The sequence below is a fragment of the Saccostrea cucullata genome, unplaced genomic scaffold (genome assembly GCF_032062105.1).
Source record: "Saccostrea cucullata isolate Sc308-1 unplaced genomic scaffold, CSIRO_AGI_Scuc_v1 ctg851, whole genome shotgun sequence".
Classification (NCBI taxonomy): domain Eukaryota; kingdom Metazoa; phylum Mollusca; class Bivalvia; order Ostreida; family Ostreidae; genus Saccostrea; species Saccostrea cuccullata.
In genome coordinates this window covers 70659-88594 of record NW_026924749.1, presented here as the reverse complement: position 1 = coordinate 88594, position 17936 = coordinate 70659, and the positions used below count along the sequence as shown (strand labels likewise).

General features: G+C 33.8%; 1 protein-coding gene across 3 annotated transcripts in view; it reads left to right on the top strand.

Annotated features, from left to right (window-relative positions):
* Window positions 1-17936, top strand: part of LOC134267223 (GTPase IMAP family member 9-like) — a 154405-nt gene that overhangs the window by 126696 nt on the left and 9773 nt on the right. The window contains exons 1-2 of one of the 3 annotated variants that reach the window (XM_062749450.1): window positions 11558-11656; window positions 11806-11841. In XM_062749450.1, coding sequence (XP_062605434.1) covers window positions 11575-11656; window positions 11806-11841 — 118 coding nt within the window. In that variant the 5' untranslated portion in view covers window positions 11558-11574. Of the gene's footprint in view, window positions 1-11557; window positions 11657-11805; window positions 11842-17936 lie in introns of those variants that run through there. The other 2 variants (XM_062749449.1, XM_062749451.1) reach the window with 2 other exon arrangements.

Genomic DNA, 17936 nt, shown 5'->3' with positions numbered 1-17936 from the left:
GTTGAACTGATTGATTTGACCGTTTCCTTGATAATTTGAACTTGCATTAGGTGTTGAGTGTTGCATAATGGCGGGGTTGCACATACTTGCATTGATTTGAGCATTTTGAGGATCCATACTATGGATTCTTGGTATTGAAGCTTGATTAGTACTCACACGAATTTTCTGTTCACTCTCACCACTGATGTTTACATTCTTATTCTTTCTTTTCTTCGTCTTCTTCATCACGGTTCCAGGCTCCATTCCAAAACATCATCCTTCCGATGGATATAGGACACAAAATCCCAATATTTCACTGGCTTAAAACGATTAAATAACGAAAAAAGTTAAAAAATATTCGGAGCCTTTTTTAAGACTACCGCTTTATCTCACGCATGCGCACCCACATGTATGCATTTAATGTAAGTAAAGTTCATTTTATTTGCCTTCATTCACTGGAACATTTTTTGCACATAAAATTTGATTCAATTAGTCTTTATTTCTCGAATTCTATCACCTCAAACACATGAAACGAGAAACATTAAATCATGTACATTTAGAGTTATCGTCCTTTGTTTACATGCCTCCACGTGGTTGGAAAAATAAAAATCTTTTAGTGCTATAAAAATATATAGGGCTTGTCAGTGTTTTTAAATTCTTATACTAATTTATTTATGTTGTTCTTGGTGTTGTGAAATATTTTACCCCAGTATTAAAAGAGGTGAAAATGATTCAATGTGCAGAAAATGTTATAGTCTGTTTTACTTCTTACAATAACAGATACACAATTTCTTAGTAACTTACATGCAATATACATGTAATAAACGTGTGAAGAAGTGCTTAATTAAATGATTATAGAATGAATGTGACATTCAAAAGATTAGAAATGGTAAATGACAATGTAAATAACCCTCAAGTGATCAGCTGGTGATAATTATTCAGGCGCGGATCTAGAAATTTTTCAAAGGGGGGGGGGGGTAAAGAGGAAAAGAGTTTATATAACTTACGTTTTACATAAACATGTACATGTAGTTAAATTACTCAGTAGGATACAGGGTGGAGTATGGTTTTTAAAAATGGTAGGTTGATCAACCTGTGAAAAAAATACTTGTACCAAGTGTACCTATAGATTACCTGAAATTTTTTGAAAAAGTGAAAAATAAATCTCTGAACCTGTAAATCCTATTACCGTATAAGTAGAAATTTTAGCGAGGATTTAATTTTGGCATTATTAGCGAGGGTGCCGAGATCGCTAAAATTGAATATCGCTAAAAATTTTAATTGCGTTTTATTTGTAATAGTTTCTTTAATATGCATTTTAAAATCGCTAAAATAACATCTCACTAATTTACCAGTTTTTAAGGACAAATCGCTAAATTTGCGTCTCGCTAAAATTTCCACTTGTACGGTAGGTGAAGAAGTAGGGTTTCATTTTGTTATCACAACCAAATTTCTTTATATATTACAAATTTACAACATTAGCCTTTCAACATGTTCAATGACATTTTTCTATAATAAGAACACAATACAGTGATACACTGTAGAAATTTGGATCTTTCTCTCGAGCTCTATTATTTTGCAAATCAAAAGGGGGAGGGAGTGCAGCGGGAACCAGTCAAAGCGCCCTCTAATAAAAACGTCCCAGTCAAAGTGTCCACTAATTTTAGTCAAAGCGTCCCCTGATTTTAGTCAAAGGGCCCCCTAACATATTTTTATAGAAAAAATACTGCCACCAAATGTTGGTCAAAGCATCCCCTGATTTTAGTCAAAGCGCCCCCTGATATTGGTCAAAGTATGCCCTGATTTTGGTCAAAGCGCCCCCTACATATTTTTACAGAAAAAAATATCTTATTATAAACAATCTTTACTGTCCCCAAGAAATGGTCAAAGCGTCCCTTGGTTTTGGTCAAAGCTCCCCAAAATCAGGGGAATTAGCTTTGACGGGGACGGTGTAATTAGGGGATACTTTGACTGGATTTCAGTGCAGCCCCTGTAACCCCTCTCCCCCTCTAGATCTGCCACTGTTATAAACAACTATTGAACTAACTTTTTTACAGGTCTCTCTATCTCTCCCGATCTCTTCAACTCTTGCACCAAGGAGTAATTGATAAAAATAGATTAGATGAATAAATGAAAACATTTTGTAACATTTAAGTGCATGACTTAATTAAGCTTATTCCAGACTATGCCCATATTTTTACATGATGATGACTGTATGAATTTTAAAGACTGATTCAGTGTGATAATTAATATCTGATATACCTGGTTAATTTGATTGTACAAATAGAAATTGTTTGTTAGGCCAAAAGAAAATATACTCTTGTTTCCTGTCCCCTGACCAAAAAAATTAGGGTAGGTAGGTAGGGAAAAAATTTTATTTTGAGAAAAAAATTTATTTTGAAAACTCAATGGATGCAGAACATATATCATGTAATAACAAGAAAATGACATGTTAGCAGTTTACAGAGCAAGTTTGGTAATGAATATTTATAAAGTAAAGGTATCCTGTACACTTGTGATGTGTTAGTTCTGTAAATATTGTTGGTTGACTTTAAAATTTTAGGAAAATAGTCACCCAAAAAATGAAAATGTAACAAAAACTTTTAGGGTCGGAGGGTAAAATGTAGGGTAGGTCGGATGACAGGAAACAAGAGCATTTTTTATTTTGGCGTTATTGACCCTTAAGATTATTTAAATTTCCTTGATCACAATCTTAGATGACATACAGACACTTGAACTGTAAAGTACTAAGTACTGAGCACGTGAATGGTACTAGTAATCTGATTGATTCATTAACATGCCTAGTGTGATAAAAGTATTTCAAAAAGTCTGTCAAATTCTTATAAACATATATTAATTAATTCACTCTCATGATGGTGTGTGTCAGTGTCCCTTATGCAAAGAAATATAATTGCTTTAATAAATTATCATATAATTTTATAATATTTTTAGATGTTAATGACTAAAATGATTAATCATTATCAAAATAAAATATCTCTTACAGTCACGATACAAAAGACTAATTTATCATATCTTAAAAACATAGAATATGCCATAATGGAGATAATGAGCAGTATTCAATATCAAAGTCCATAAAACAATACAAAACAGGAGCAGAACAAACACAGACCTCCAAAACATCAGAGGTGGGATCAGGTGCCACGAAGGAGTGAGCATCCCCTGTCGACTGGTCACACCCGCCTTGTGCTGCTTCATTGTCATGATCGTGAAATAACGAAAAAATCTGTCATCAATTCGGTGTATAATAATGGACTAACAATTCGTATGAAAATTAAATTAAACGTCAGTCAGCATTACACATATTGTAAATCAATATGATTTACAATATGTAAATCAACTGTCAATTGCTTTTCTTGGCTGTACAGCATTTTAAGTCACATAGTATTATAATATGATGATAAGGACTTTCAAGTAGGCATAATTCTGCTTCAGGCATAATCGTAGTTTCTAGGTTTATTTTTCCAGGGGAATTCAGCTTCATTGCATTTTTTCGCCCCAAATCCCTGCTTGACGCAGTGGTTAGAGTGTCTGCTCTAAAGTCGCGAGGCAAGGAGTCAATCCTTATATCACAAGTTCGAATCCCACTGTGGGACTTGGAGACCGGTCCTTTGGATGAGACTGTATAAATTGGGGTCCTTTATCACAGTAGATGCTGGCACAAAAAAGATCCGTCAGCAATTATATAACCTTATTTTGACACAGAATTGACTCTGATTTTACTTTGTCAGTGTACGTCTAGTGTACAACAATGAAAACTATATGCATCATATCTAAAACTTTTCTTGTGTGTGTGTTTTAGAGGGAGCTAGTGTCAAAACCCCCACCTCCCCATCTGAATCTGTGTACCTGTTTTATTAATAATTTTTGTGATAAATAAATGTATGTGCTTGTAGTTATCATCATGAACATTTAATAAATAAGAATGTTACTTTTCGATTAAACATTTTTATTTGATCCACTTTCATGAATACACTGTACAATTTATGGATCTATTTTCTGGATCCTTTAGTCTCCAGTAACACTACCCACTTACTTCCAGCATCAATGGTCTGTACTGTAATAATGTATTCTCATAATCTGAAAAAGTGATTAAATTAAAATGTAATAATATTATACAGCTTTGCCTTCATATACTTGGAACCATTTCTAGTTGGGCTTGAGCAATGATGCAAAGCATGTTTTGAAATCAATTAAATTCCAAGAAATCTCAATGGTTTATCATTTTATTTTAAAAAGTTAACGTTTTACTAAATGTATTATTTACATGTTTTTCCTGTCTATTTCTATATCAGCTCATCCAATTCTGTTTCTTTCCGAGTTTGGCTTCAAAGTGACGAATTTCATTCTATAAACAGAAGTATTCAACACAAAGTTGAGACCGTATTGATCTTAGATATTCTTGCAATTAAAAGGTCAACTGGTTCCATAGGTTTTGTCAAAACTCTAAATTATGGGGTTTTTTTTATTTCTTTCCAATACCCCCCCCCCCTCTCCAAAGAAAAAATGGAGTATAGATATTCATTTCATAAATTTACGTGCTTTCAATCTATTGATGCTTATCATTTGAACCTAGTTGACCTAAATTAGTTCAGTGGTACCGAAGAAAATATTAGCTGAATATGAGTTTTCTTTTATTAGTAAACACTGGATGACATTAGCAAAGTTATTATTTTTTAAAATTAATTATTTTACTGTGGTATATATACAATTCAGTTACCACTAGTCCACTGCATAATACACTTGTCTGTATCACAATACTTCCAAGGTAATCCCCTTTCCTAAACTAAAATATATTAAGTACAGAGTTAACCCCTGCCCCTTTTTCATTTTTTTTACGGACGCTATAACAAAGGTCATTCCATTTTACAAATATTTCATATAGTGGTGGTTTTCATAAATTCATATTTTTTCATGTAAAGAGCAGATATTATCTTAAATGGTAAATAAAGAAATCTACTAAACAAAAATTTTATTTACCCGACTATCAGTTATAATCATTATATCTTGTGACAGTGGTGAGTGACTTTGGTTACATACATTCCGTGAATACAACAAATTAAAATTAAACAAAATTTTAATTAAACTTTATAATTTAGGATACAGTTATGTGACTGATCATGACCAACTTTTTCACGTTAGGCCCGTAGATACAATCTAAGTTTGGGGGGGGGGGGGTTAATTTCATTTGCTCATATTATAGTTTAATATCGGCTATATTTTTTTTTGGGGGGGGGGGGGCATACCACCCTCCTCCTGGTTCCTCAGGCCATGCATAATCTTTTCTTTTTTGTTATAAAATACTAAAGTAATGCTAACATAATCAATCAGAATTATATTAAAATGTGCAAAAACATTTGCCAAGTGTTAGATATTTTACTGCATGGTTAATTTATGCTATACATTCTTCAGTAACTGTTGTAATGGTGAATTGTAAAAAATTCAATGACTCACCGTAATTAAGACTTATGAAAACGCCAAAACTAAGGCTCAGACTGCTCCAAATTTGTAATTTTCTGCTAGTCTTCTGTACATGTATTCTTATTGAAAACAAGGTAAGCAAACTACCGTTTATTCCTCCTATGTTAGAGAGCTATACCAAAGGGAGGTAATTTGAAGCAAAAGTTACAGAAAATTATGGATTTAAATCAGTTATCATATATAAATGCTTTAGTTGCCTGCAGATTTTTTTCTTGATACTTCTAGAAGAAATACTGTTTAATAAATATTTTATGTTGATAAGCTTTAATGTGGTTGTAGATTTCTTATAAAGTACTTCAAATTTGCTGTTTTTTAAAGCAAAATAAACCTCCAAAAACTAGTTATATTTATCAAAAGGTGAGAATTTCAAAAATCAACAGTTGCTAAAATAGAGTATATTTATATAAATAAAATAATAATTTAAAAAGCTTTTTTTAATGACTAGTAATAAAAAAGTATTTGGTTAACCATAAATTCAAATGTCATGATAAAGTACAAAACACGCTATCTGAAAGGCGCGTGGTTTCCACAGCAACAATGCGAAAAATTATTTTTTGCTTGCTTTTTTCTATCATACCCTTTGTTCTAAATATTTATATATGAGTTTTAACCAAATCTGTTTCTATGCCACTTTCCACATTTTTTAACTAAATGCTCGATGCTTGCTGATTTTGACTCTTAAGTACCAAATTGATATTTTGATGATCCCTGTTAATCCCATTTCTTTTGCCTTTGAGCAACATAGCTTTATGCATCAGGCTATCAGTTCTATAGAACGTTACATTATACTCGGGTGATTGTTAAAGCCCTTGGGCCTCTTGTTTTTAATTAACGTCTTCTGAAAATGTGACATACGAGTATGATCGTTTTCAGAAAATCGTCTTAGCTTTACACAATTGAAAGCTTGTGTGCCAATCATTTATAGAAGTCGATCAATGAATGTAAACACTAAATGTCATGTATTTAAATTTCATACCAGCATTCGATTCTCGCGCGGCATCTTTCAAATTAAAGTAACAGATGTTCAGATAATATAACATTATTTATTATACCTCATCTTCGCTAGCTAAGGGTTTCTCCTCATAATCCTTTGGCATACGGTGGTGATAGAACTTTTTTTTCTCGAGTTCTGATTGGGATTCGGTACACCCGGTCGACCAATCAGCAATATTGTTTTTTGTAAATGACGATATTTGCGTTCGAGATACTTCTTGACTCTTTCATCTCGGAAATGAAAAATGCAAGTAAACAACGATCCGTAAGATAACATGCAATATTCTATGAATAGCTATGGTGTCATCCAATATCTTCAAATATGTGATTAAGAATCTATATTGAAGCTTCAGATTTGTACTATAAATAATAAACATAAATCAATTATTGCTTCTTATTAATTAATTATTCTTGAAAAAAACTTTGCTTTATTTTTTTTTTAACACGCGTCTTTATTTCTGTCCATACGCAATCTGTGCATTCCTGATTTGATTCGAGATCACGTGATGGAAAACAATCCCGTCTTTTGACTTCACCGTATGCCAAGGGATTATGAGGTAAGTAGCGTATCAGAAAAACTCTTGGCTAGCGAAGATGATTATTCCGCTACTGATTTTTACCTATATATGTGCGTTAGTCAAGTTAGCTAATCCCCGCCCCGAAAGCTAATTCCCCATCCTTCGTAATCCTCTGTTTTTTAACTTTTGCACTGGTATAATAAAACAGTTAAAAACTATATCATTGAGGGAGTTAGCAAGATTCAAGTTCGGCTGCACAGCGGGAAATAATCCTGGTCTTAGGGAACTGGAGTCTTAGTTACTCCCTCAATGATATACTTTAACTGTATAATAACAGAATTCTCTCTCTCTCTCTCTCTCTCTCTCTCTCTCTCTCTCTCTCTCTCTCTCATAATTGATATATCAGACTACTAGTATCTTTTTTAAAAAATGTTTGTTTTCCCTCTCCTGATCGACTAGCTGAAAATGCCATGGCTCAATTTTTTGAACCTCAAAGAAACCTTAGTTAATTTTTTAAATCCTTATTCCTGGTTTATTTCATTCCCTTAACATTTATGTTGAATTTTTCTAAGAAAAAAAGAGAGAGTTTCATACCCTCACTGCGATGCGCCTCTCAGGCCGTCAGGCCTTTGATTTTTGTTTATATTTATTTTAAGTGTATAACATCCACAACTACCAGGGTATTAGAAATGCGCATTTCTGATCAAGTGTAAACAAATAGAACGAAAATAAGCACATATTTACATTTTAGGAACTTCACATATATTTCGAACACAAACAGTGTTCCATACTTTTTTGTGTACATGAAGTTAGTTTTTGAATAAGTACACGATACATCTAAAAAAGAATAATTATTCTTTTTGACAATAAAATTTTAAAAAAAAATATAATTCTATTGTTTTGTTATTTGTATGAATAAATAAAAACCCAAATTCATGCCAATAGTATTGCAACCTTTATTTAACATGTAAGGATGGTATTTGACCTGTATTGAAGTAAAAACATTATTTATGTGGAAATCAAAATGTATCATATTTTTGATTTAGCTATGATTGCATAACAAACTACAGATTAAAACAACATCTTTTAATGCTAATTGGATATTGTTTTACAAGTTGACTGTCATGAAGCTCATATAGAGAAAGTAGATTGTGCAAATGGGTCATTCTAAATTCATTTCGATCTCTAATTTTAATCTTTCGATTTACTAACTTTCCCCATGTTGCAAGTATTAGTTCTCATCTTTCTGTAGAATGACTGGACTTATACCTTTTGATCATAGAATTCCTGGGATGGAATGAAATATTACTTTGAAATGACAACATACTTTAAAATGGCTTCTACCATTTTAAATGGTCCAGGGCATGCTTCCTTTCCCAATTATTATGAAATACCTCAAATTCATGCAGCAACTAGCTGCAATGCAAAAAAGGGAAATTTCTATGTTGTTGGGGCTCTTTATTAAGAAACATTCCTGATTATCTAAGTTCTATATTTTTTATATTCTCGTTATAGACTAAACAATACATAAAATATATCCACTATATGTAATTAGTGATTGACGTACAGGATATACATAATTATATAATAATATATATATACATTTATGGTATCTCTCCATTATATAAACATACAGAGACAAAATATCTTTAATTCTGTATGAAGTTTATCAGAGGTCAGAGGTCAATACGTGACCTAATCACACGGCGCAATGATATCTACCGGTACATAAATTATAAAAAGGCCTGCTCTACTTGCTTTTCATGTATAAAAATGAACAAAATAAGCAAGTAAAATGATAATTATTTTATTTAAAATGTAAACAAGTATTTCATACAGTTTTTGGGCTATCGATGCAACCTGTGTACATAGAAAAAACGAGGAGCCTAGCTTTTGTTTACATTTTTCTTCACTTTTGTCAGCTGCACAGTCTCTATAGCTAACGTTCATCCTTATTTTTTGGGTAGACCTTTGGTTAAATTTTCATGAGAAACTTTTATTTTATCTTTAAATTTTACTCACGATACATGTGTAAATCTGTTGAAAAATATCATTGCAATCATGCCATGAACAGCTGCCAAACACCTCGGCGTTTTCGTAGTTCAATGTAAAGCTTTCGCCAGTGTCTCCGTGTTTATCAGTGTTTTACGATAAGTTTGCCTTTAGTTACTGAAACCGTAGAATGTTTTTAATCAAATTACAAATAAACTGTCTCGGACAGGTGTCTCAATCCATCGGATCCATCCATTCCTTTCCGGCGACCGAAATTCCTCCAACTCTTTATCATCAAACTTCGGGCGTGTTTCTTGTGTCTTTTCAGCATCGACTATCATTTTTCACGAATAAAAATATTCCCAGACAGCAATCTGTTCACTATTACTGATCACAAGTAGCCTTTCACAAAATATTCCCTTCGAAATAGATTCCTTAGCCTATTGCATTCGAAGCGTAACCGCCATGCAAGCCGATTTACACCTTGCATCATTTTCAAAATCTACGACCGACCGTTTGTGCAATAATTTAAATTCGAAAATATTCAAATTGTCTCTCTCAAATATTAATGTATATATAAGTAATAAATAAAACAAGTTTATAAACTTTAATGGGAATTGAAGTGGGTCGGTACGTTATCAAATCTTCTGAGACGCCCTTCGGCATTCACAGGATTCGATCACGTGACCGACCCACTTCAATTCCCATTGAAGTTTATAAACTTGTTATTTATTTCTTAAATATATATATATATAATACATTAGCAATAATATACCTCATTTACAGCAGCTTTTATGTCAGGATGCCTTTCTAAGCTTTTTAGTAGGGTCTAGGAATTTTAGAAAAGATGATTTGGGGCAGAAATAAGTCAGCAGCCACTTTCTTATACGTTTATATCTTATTGTCCCCCACGGAAAGCGGGGTATATCAATATCAATCCGTCTGCCCGTCCGTCCGTGTAGCTGTATTTCTGTCTGTAGCACTTGCGTTTCCAAGCGCTATCTCGAGAAGCTTTTGAGCTTTTGAAATTAAATTTTACATGACAACTTCCTATCGCCTAAAAAAAAACGCCTATTGATTTGAGATAGATGTCCGTTTGTCTATCTGTCGGCTGTCCGTCTAACTGTAGTACTGTCTATGTATTTTAGCTCACCTGAGCCGAAGGCTCAAGTGAGCTTTTCTGATCAAAATTAAAAAATGTCCGTTGTCTGTCGTTGTTGTCGTTGTCGTCGTCGTTGTCGTTGTAAACTTTTCACATTTTAATCTTCTTCTCAAGAACCACTGGGCCAATTTCAACCAAACTTGCTACAAAGTATCCTTGGGTAAAGGGGATTCAAGTTTGTTCAAATGAAGGGCCATCCCTTTTCCAAGGGGAGATTATTATGAATTAGAGAAAAATTAATGGCATTTTAAAAAAATCTTCTTCTCAAGAATCACTGGGCCAGGAAAGATGAAACTCATGTGGAATCATCCTCAGGTAGTGTAGATTCAAGTTTGTTCAAATCATGACCCCCGGGGCTAGGGTGGGGCCAAAATGGCCGACCAAAGTTTTACATAGGAATATATAGGAAAAAATCTTTAAAAATCTTCTTCTCAAGAACCACTGGTCCAGGAAAGATGAAACTCATGTGGAATCATTCTCAGATAGTGTAGATTCAAATTTGTTCAAATCATGACCCCTGGGGCTAGGGTGGGGCCAAAATGGCCGACCAAAGTTTTACATAGGAATATATAGGAAAAAATCTTTAAAAATCTTCTTCTCAAGAACCACTGGGCCAGGAAAGATGAAACTCAGGTGGAATCATTCTCAGATAGTGTAGATTCAAATTTGTTCAAATCATGACCCCTGAGGCTAGGGTTGGGCCAAAATGGCCGACCAAAATTTCACGTAGGAATATATTGAAAAAATCTTTAAAAATCTTCTTCTCAAGAACTACTGGGCCAGGAAAGATGAAACTCATGTGGAATTATCCTCAGGTAGTGTAGATTCAAGTTTGTTCAAATCATGACCCCTGGGGCTAGGGTGGGGCCAAAATGGCCGACCAAAGTTTTACATAGGAATATATTGGAAAAATCTTTAAAAATCTTCTTCTCAAGAACCACTGGGCCAGGAGAGATGAAACACATGTGGAATCATCCTCAGGTAGTGTAGATTCAAGTTTGTTCAAATCATGACCCCCGGGGCTAGGGTGGGGCCAAAATGGCCGACTAAAGTTTTACATAGGAATATATAGGGAAACCTTTTAAAATCTTCTTTTCAAGTACTTCAAACCCATGATTAGTGATATTTTTCTATTAAATGGAATCATCCTCAAGTAGTTTAGATTTTAATTTTTTTCAAATCATGACCCCTTGGGGGGTTTAAATTCAAGCCCCCCCCTCCCCCAGTAAACTTTCAGTTCTGATCTGAAATGTGCTTTTTTTCTAGCTGATGTGCTCAGGTGAGCGCTGTGGCCCCTGGGCCTCTTGTTATTTTTTGTTTCTGAAATTCTTTCATTGATTTTCTTTGTGTTCTAGTACTTTCATTAATTGTTCCAATTGATTTCATATTTCCATCATTAATATTTGCAGAATTCAGAAGAAGAGGGTTGAAATGAGTCTTAAAACCGTTTACGTCATCCTCTTATCAGTCTCTTTATATGAAGTTTCGTCATCCAGCTGTGAAGCAAAAAATGGTGATCAATTGTTCATTTTTTTATTGCTTTTCATGCATACCATTTAATTTCCATGTCAATTTTTAAGATTTTATACTCGCATTGATTCTTATTCATGTAAAATAATATTTTTCTTTTTATCAAAATTATGCTTTATTTATCACTTGAAGGAAACGAGGATCAACATTGCTCAAAGAGATATTCAGGTTTGTATAAAATCTCAACATGCATGTTCTGGGATGTCCTTTCACTGTTGAAAATGCATTTAATAGCAATTTTACAAAGTTGGGAAAATAATGTTTAAGGTCCAAGTTTAAAAGTTTTAGAATGAGTGATTTTTTGCTGGTGGATTAAGTAGGAGTTTAAGAGAACAGCAGAAAGTGCGGAGGTGATTGTGATCAAACAGACTATTCATAAACAAAAAATCTAAAAGTGTACCTACAAAATCTGTGTCACCTGTTTTTTGTTGCATCACGTGGCAGTGTCATCGGAATTTAAAATTTACTTGTGCACTGCAATAAAAAGAAACGTAGACAATATATACAGCAGATGACATTAGGAATGACATAAACGATAATCATTATAAGCTGATAGTTATTAACATTGAGGTGCAATTGGGTTAATGGAACATTTTGACTTCATAGTTTAGCAGAGAGATTTTACATGTACGTGGTTTCGATTAATGAAAATTTATGAAATAAAACAAGTGACTTGCAATTAATTTTCCTGGCAGAAATATGCATATATACAAAAACCTGAATCTCTTTTGATGCAGACAATAATCAATATGTTTTACGGTGTGGCCGTTGGGGCGAGCCCAGTTGTACCTTCAAAAATACAACTTAAACGTTGATCCGCCACTTTAAACGGCAAGTCGCACGAGCTCGAGACAACTAGACTGTGACGTCACACGAGAGCTCCCCGGGGTTTACGGAAACAGCCGAGCGTCTAGTTGAAACTCTTGACATAGTGCAATTTTTGTCGAGTTATTTTTTGTTTCTTTTAAAGATTTCAAAGGATTTTAAAGATTACAAACTGAAAGCCTTTCATGCTTTACGTTATTATTTATTTATTTATTCGCGCAAAGGATTGGGAGAAAAAGGAATTCTGGGTAAGGTTTCACACAAAAATTTGCCTGACGTATCCATATACAGGTGTCATAACAGTATTACACTTTGGTTCACGTCAAATCATGGCTGACGCAAAATAATCCCGGAATCTTCCCTTCCGATTCGGGCATTTTGATACGAGACTGGAGCTGAATTTTTTTATGAGATGAAAAACAACATGTAAACTTCCTGTATTGACCAGATTTATTAAAATTTAGGGCGTGCTGATTTTTCTATATACTGTCAAGAGTGGGGAGTGATTAGGCCCTGGACTAGATTTTCAAGCACCTGCTCGACTTCGACCGAAACAAACTTGCGTGCCTTGCTGGATGGCTATGTGTTTTTTTGGTACTAAAATCTTTATAAAGAATGATTTTACAAGATCTGAAAAGGAAACTTCTCAGAAGTTTGTTTTGAATTAGTTACATCTACTCAAACTTGCGCATTTTTGGTAAGAATATATAGCAGAAATTAATACTGTTGTGACACCTGCAGATTTCATTCCGAATATCCTCTGTTATTACACGTTAGTCTATTGAGCTCGCTGCGCTCGCTATTACTTATTAATAAATTCTCTTTGCATCAACGATAGGTGGAAACTCGGAATAATTTGCATTACGGGCTATTAATTGAAACAGGATAATTTGCGAAGCCCGTTGTGCATAAATCATCCAACGTTTCCAACCATCGTTGATGTCCTTGGCAAACCCAATAAACTAGACAGTGATTCATTGTATTTACATTTAAATGTGAATAAAAATTGTAAATATAAATTTCAAAAAAATTATAAATACATTTAAAATACACGAGGCCACTCTCTACCATCGGCTCATACATTCACTTGAGAGAGTAACAATAAACGACAAGAGCCCTCGCATGTTAATAAATTTCAATTGTCCCCGTCTACTGACGTCAACACAAAGACAGCCGCTCGAGATTGACAAGCATGTGAGGCTCTGGCCTTTTTACCAGGCGTAATTTACATTCCGGTTGAATGATCGAAAAATTAACTCACCTAACTTTAAAGAGTTATCACAGAGAAAACAATTAAAAATGGAAATATGGTCATTTTAATGCATTTTTTAATTAAAAAACTTCTCAAGATCAACTTGGCCAGAAAAAAATGAAATATGTGGAAGCTTCTTACATTGTACATAGCGTAAGGGTATATTCAAAGAACAAAGTACGGTATTGGCCAAAAAATGCCGAATGTCAGACCCGCTCGGTTCAAAACATTTTGAAAAGCTTATGATTTGTAGAATTAAATGATATATAATTTATATACCTGTCTCAAATGTATGCATTGTAAAAATAACGCTCAATACTGTACCTTTTATAGCAAAACGACAAGATTTTACGAAGAATTTTGACGCGACGTCATACATTTAACGTGTACAATAAGCGTAATCTGAAATTTCAACTTATTCGCTAGGACACAGTTTTCATTATAATTGAAGAAATTAAGTTGTTGATTCAATAATACTTTTCTCGTGGATATTTACTTTCATTTTATTGCAGGTCTTAATAAAAATAATATCAGCTATTTCTGTTAAATTAATTGAGAAAAATTTAGTGAAAATTATGTACTGATGGGAAAATTCGAGTGTCCCGGGCTGTCCTTAGTACCAAAAAAGTTCAATTCTCAAAAATATGGTAAGTAAGGTGCACAAACAGTTGAAAAAGAACTCGAATGTCAAGAATATTAATATTTATATCTATTAGAACAATAACGTGGAAGACTATGATTATTTAATGTACGTATATACAGGAGAATTCCTCCTTCTTATGGTCAATTTTGCTAATAAAGATATTAAAACATACAAAGAAGAATGCGAGAAATTTCGATCTTGATTTAAAAAACCTATCAGCCTAGTTAACTTTTAATTATATTATGAGTACATGAAAACTGATTGTTTTCTGTGATATATTCATTTATACCCTGCTTGGTGACAGAGGAACACTTGAAATTTAAATGCCCCCCCCCTTCCCTCCATTATGAGTTGAATGAGATCATATAATTTATAAATACCTTACAATATATTTTGGTTTTAATAGGACTGTAAAATTATAGCTAAATAGACTGAAAATGAATTATCAGTAAATGTTGTAAAATTTTGTTTGGAAGGGGGATTGGATTGCGGGGCCAGGGAGGGGGGGGGGTATACATGTAAATCGAACTTTGGGTTCAGACTGAATATCATAACAGCAGGTATTCTTTCAATTCGCTTTAAAAGTTATAAAACCTGTTCGGAAACTATTATGATTTACTATTTAGCTGACTACTTGATAATGATTTATGCAATTTTTTGTTATTTATTTATTTTCAAAGTGAAACTAAAGACATTGAAAATGTTCGCGTTTTCTGGGACAGCCCTCGTAAGTTTACATATTCAATACTTTTTGACAATTTTGTCGGATAAGTACATGTTTAATCGCTCATGGATTTTCTTTTGAGAATCCCCACTTTCTAGCAGCCGATGCAATATTTATTCCAAATATATGTATTTAGTACAGTGTTCGCATATTTTATTAGGTTTTAAATGTTTAAGTTGCTGGTGACACTTTTTTTGTTGTTTTTATTTTTCGCAAAAATTCCTTGCTTGGTAAAGAATGTAGCATCACAGCTTCCTTGTATCTTCATTTTCTGACAATTGAACGTGTTGTATGTATCATGATTCTCACAGTAAACGAAAAGAATCTTAAGGGCTAATGTACAATACAATACAGACGAGTATTTCCTGTATTTAAAGAATATACTAAACATGTAATATATGTATTGGTCCAAGAGAAGTCATTTTAGTAGGGGGATGGGCACAGCTGAAAAAAATAATGCTTTAGAAAATTTAGTAGTCCCTATCCCCAAACATACCTTTTTTTAATTTTAAGGAATTAATGTAATATATAGTGAGCAAAAACAAACAAACAAACAAACAAAAAACAACCAACTATCTGCAATCCCCTTCCCGGAAGGACTGATCTTTCATAAATTGCATGGCCCATGACCCCCCCCCCCCCCCCGGCCATAAATAGGAATTTCCCTTTCTGAGAGTGTTGAAACTTTTTATTATCGAAAAAAAATTGAGTTGCGAGCTTTTCTTTCAGAAGTAGTAGATTGGATTTCCTTATTGTAACATGTAATGCCTTTGTATGTCCCAATTCACGCCATACCGTTTTCTATCGTACAAAATGCATAATGTTATGAAGTGGTGGCATTTTATCATACATAAAAACATGTACTAATATTTGGTAAAGATAGTGGAAGTATAAAAAGTAGATACGACTTTTTCTATATACATGAACTTCGTGATCACAAATTAAGGAATGTGATTGTGTATGCTTTTGGACATTACGGATATACCTGGATATAGGTTTTGAAATACCCGTATCTGTGAACATCAATCCAACTGACAACTTGCAAAGACGATCTGCTTTCCTTCGTAACAAAGATTCGGGAGGGTTTTGTAAGACTTTTTTGGTAACGGTTTCATCTGTATGACTCTCTACTAATCTGAAAATCCAAGGATGAAGGACAGGAAGCCTTTAGCTTGATCAGATAATTCAAAAGCTGCTGATTGTCGCTGACCATTGTAAGATTTTCAGAATGCCACTAGCATGGGTACAAGTCTTTTTTTTTTTTTTTTTTTTTTTTTTTTTTACCAAATTAGCATCCCCCTTAATCCCTCATTATTAAATACAAGTTGATTTAGTCATGTCCTGTCTCTTATTCACGAAAATCGCCGACATATAAAGCAGTGACGTACGGCAAGTATTTTGCTTTTGAAAGGGGGCGGGGGTAGAATAAAATAAACTTACCCTGAAAGATCTTGACAAGCGATTTGATTTGGAAGGGGGCTTAATCAAGTTCAAACTTATCTTCTCTCAGTACATTTTTTTTACACAACTTTCAACTTTAGGCTGCCCGAAGTTCGTATACCGTGCACGGAGGTCTCGGAGAAATTGGCACTCGGAAAAGTCAATATATTTTAAGTGTTCTTTTACTTTTAGCAAAACTATACATTCCGTATATAGAAATAGACAACATGTGAACCCCCTGAGAGCTAGTCTATTCTTTCATTTAAAGTGACAAGTTTACTTAAAACTATTATGAAACAATAAGCCTACATGATTACAAATATTGACCGTATTTTAATTCATAAATGAGTAAATACTCTTTTCTTCGAAGATTTCGTTTGTTTAATTTTTCCCTTCCTCCCTCGTAGGTTTTGAAGATTATAGGTGACATCAAACGTACAATGACTTCCAGTCAGCCTTAATAACATTAACAGAAAGTATGTGTAGGGGGGGGGTGTCAATGGCATTTCTTAAGTTAAAAGCTTATATAGTATCTGAAAAAAGGTGGCGGCAAAATTTTGATATCTAAATGATCCATGGTAAGAGGACTATAAAATCTATAAAAAAAAATTCTGAAGATTATGATTAAAGGCAACCGTAACAGGATAACTTTGCTACACACCTGAAATGGAACAATGATGTTAAAATTTTATACAAAGGCCGCTTCAATTAAAGAAAAAAAATTACATGTATTGAATTAATTTACAAGAATTTTCTTTAATGTTTCAGCTATTAATTTTAGAATTTCTTAATATGCATATCATGCCGCTGCAAAGCTTGCGGATTTAAGTGGGGGTGGGGGGGGGGGTGGGGAGTGGTGCTTCGTGTCCAAAATATGCATAAGATTTAATAAATCAATGATTGGTGTGGTTGGGGGCCCCTGCCCCGACCCCAAACTGCCCCCCCTTTCTACAAGATTCCTGGATTCTTCACTACATATATGTACATGTATGCATGAGCTGAATGTCAAACATATGTCTTTACAGATACATGTAGCCTTTTTCCTTCCGCTTTTTTCAAAACCATATTTCTTTTTATGAACGTGCTTTAAAAAAAATAGATGTATTTTCATTATATATGACTTTTATATCAAAAAAATTGCTTTTTGTGTGATTTATTTAGAATCTAGTATATATGCTTGACACTCATCTTCCGTTCCGTTTTCCGTTCCGCGTTTTAGCAAGATCAACCTCCCTCCCCCCCCCCCCCCCCCCCCCCCCCCCCACCCCCACCCCCTTCCAGATCTACCACTGGCTTCAAAATATAGATTTGTTTAAACATGTAATCTATAACTTCGGATGAATCTGCTTGAAATATTTGCCAAAAAAAATTATTACATG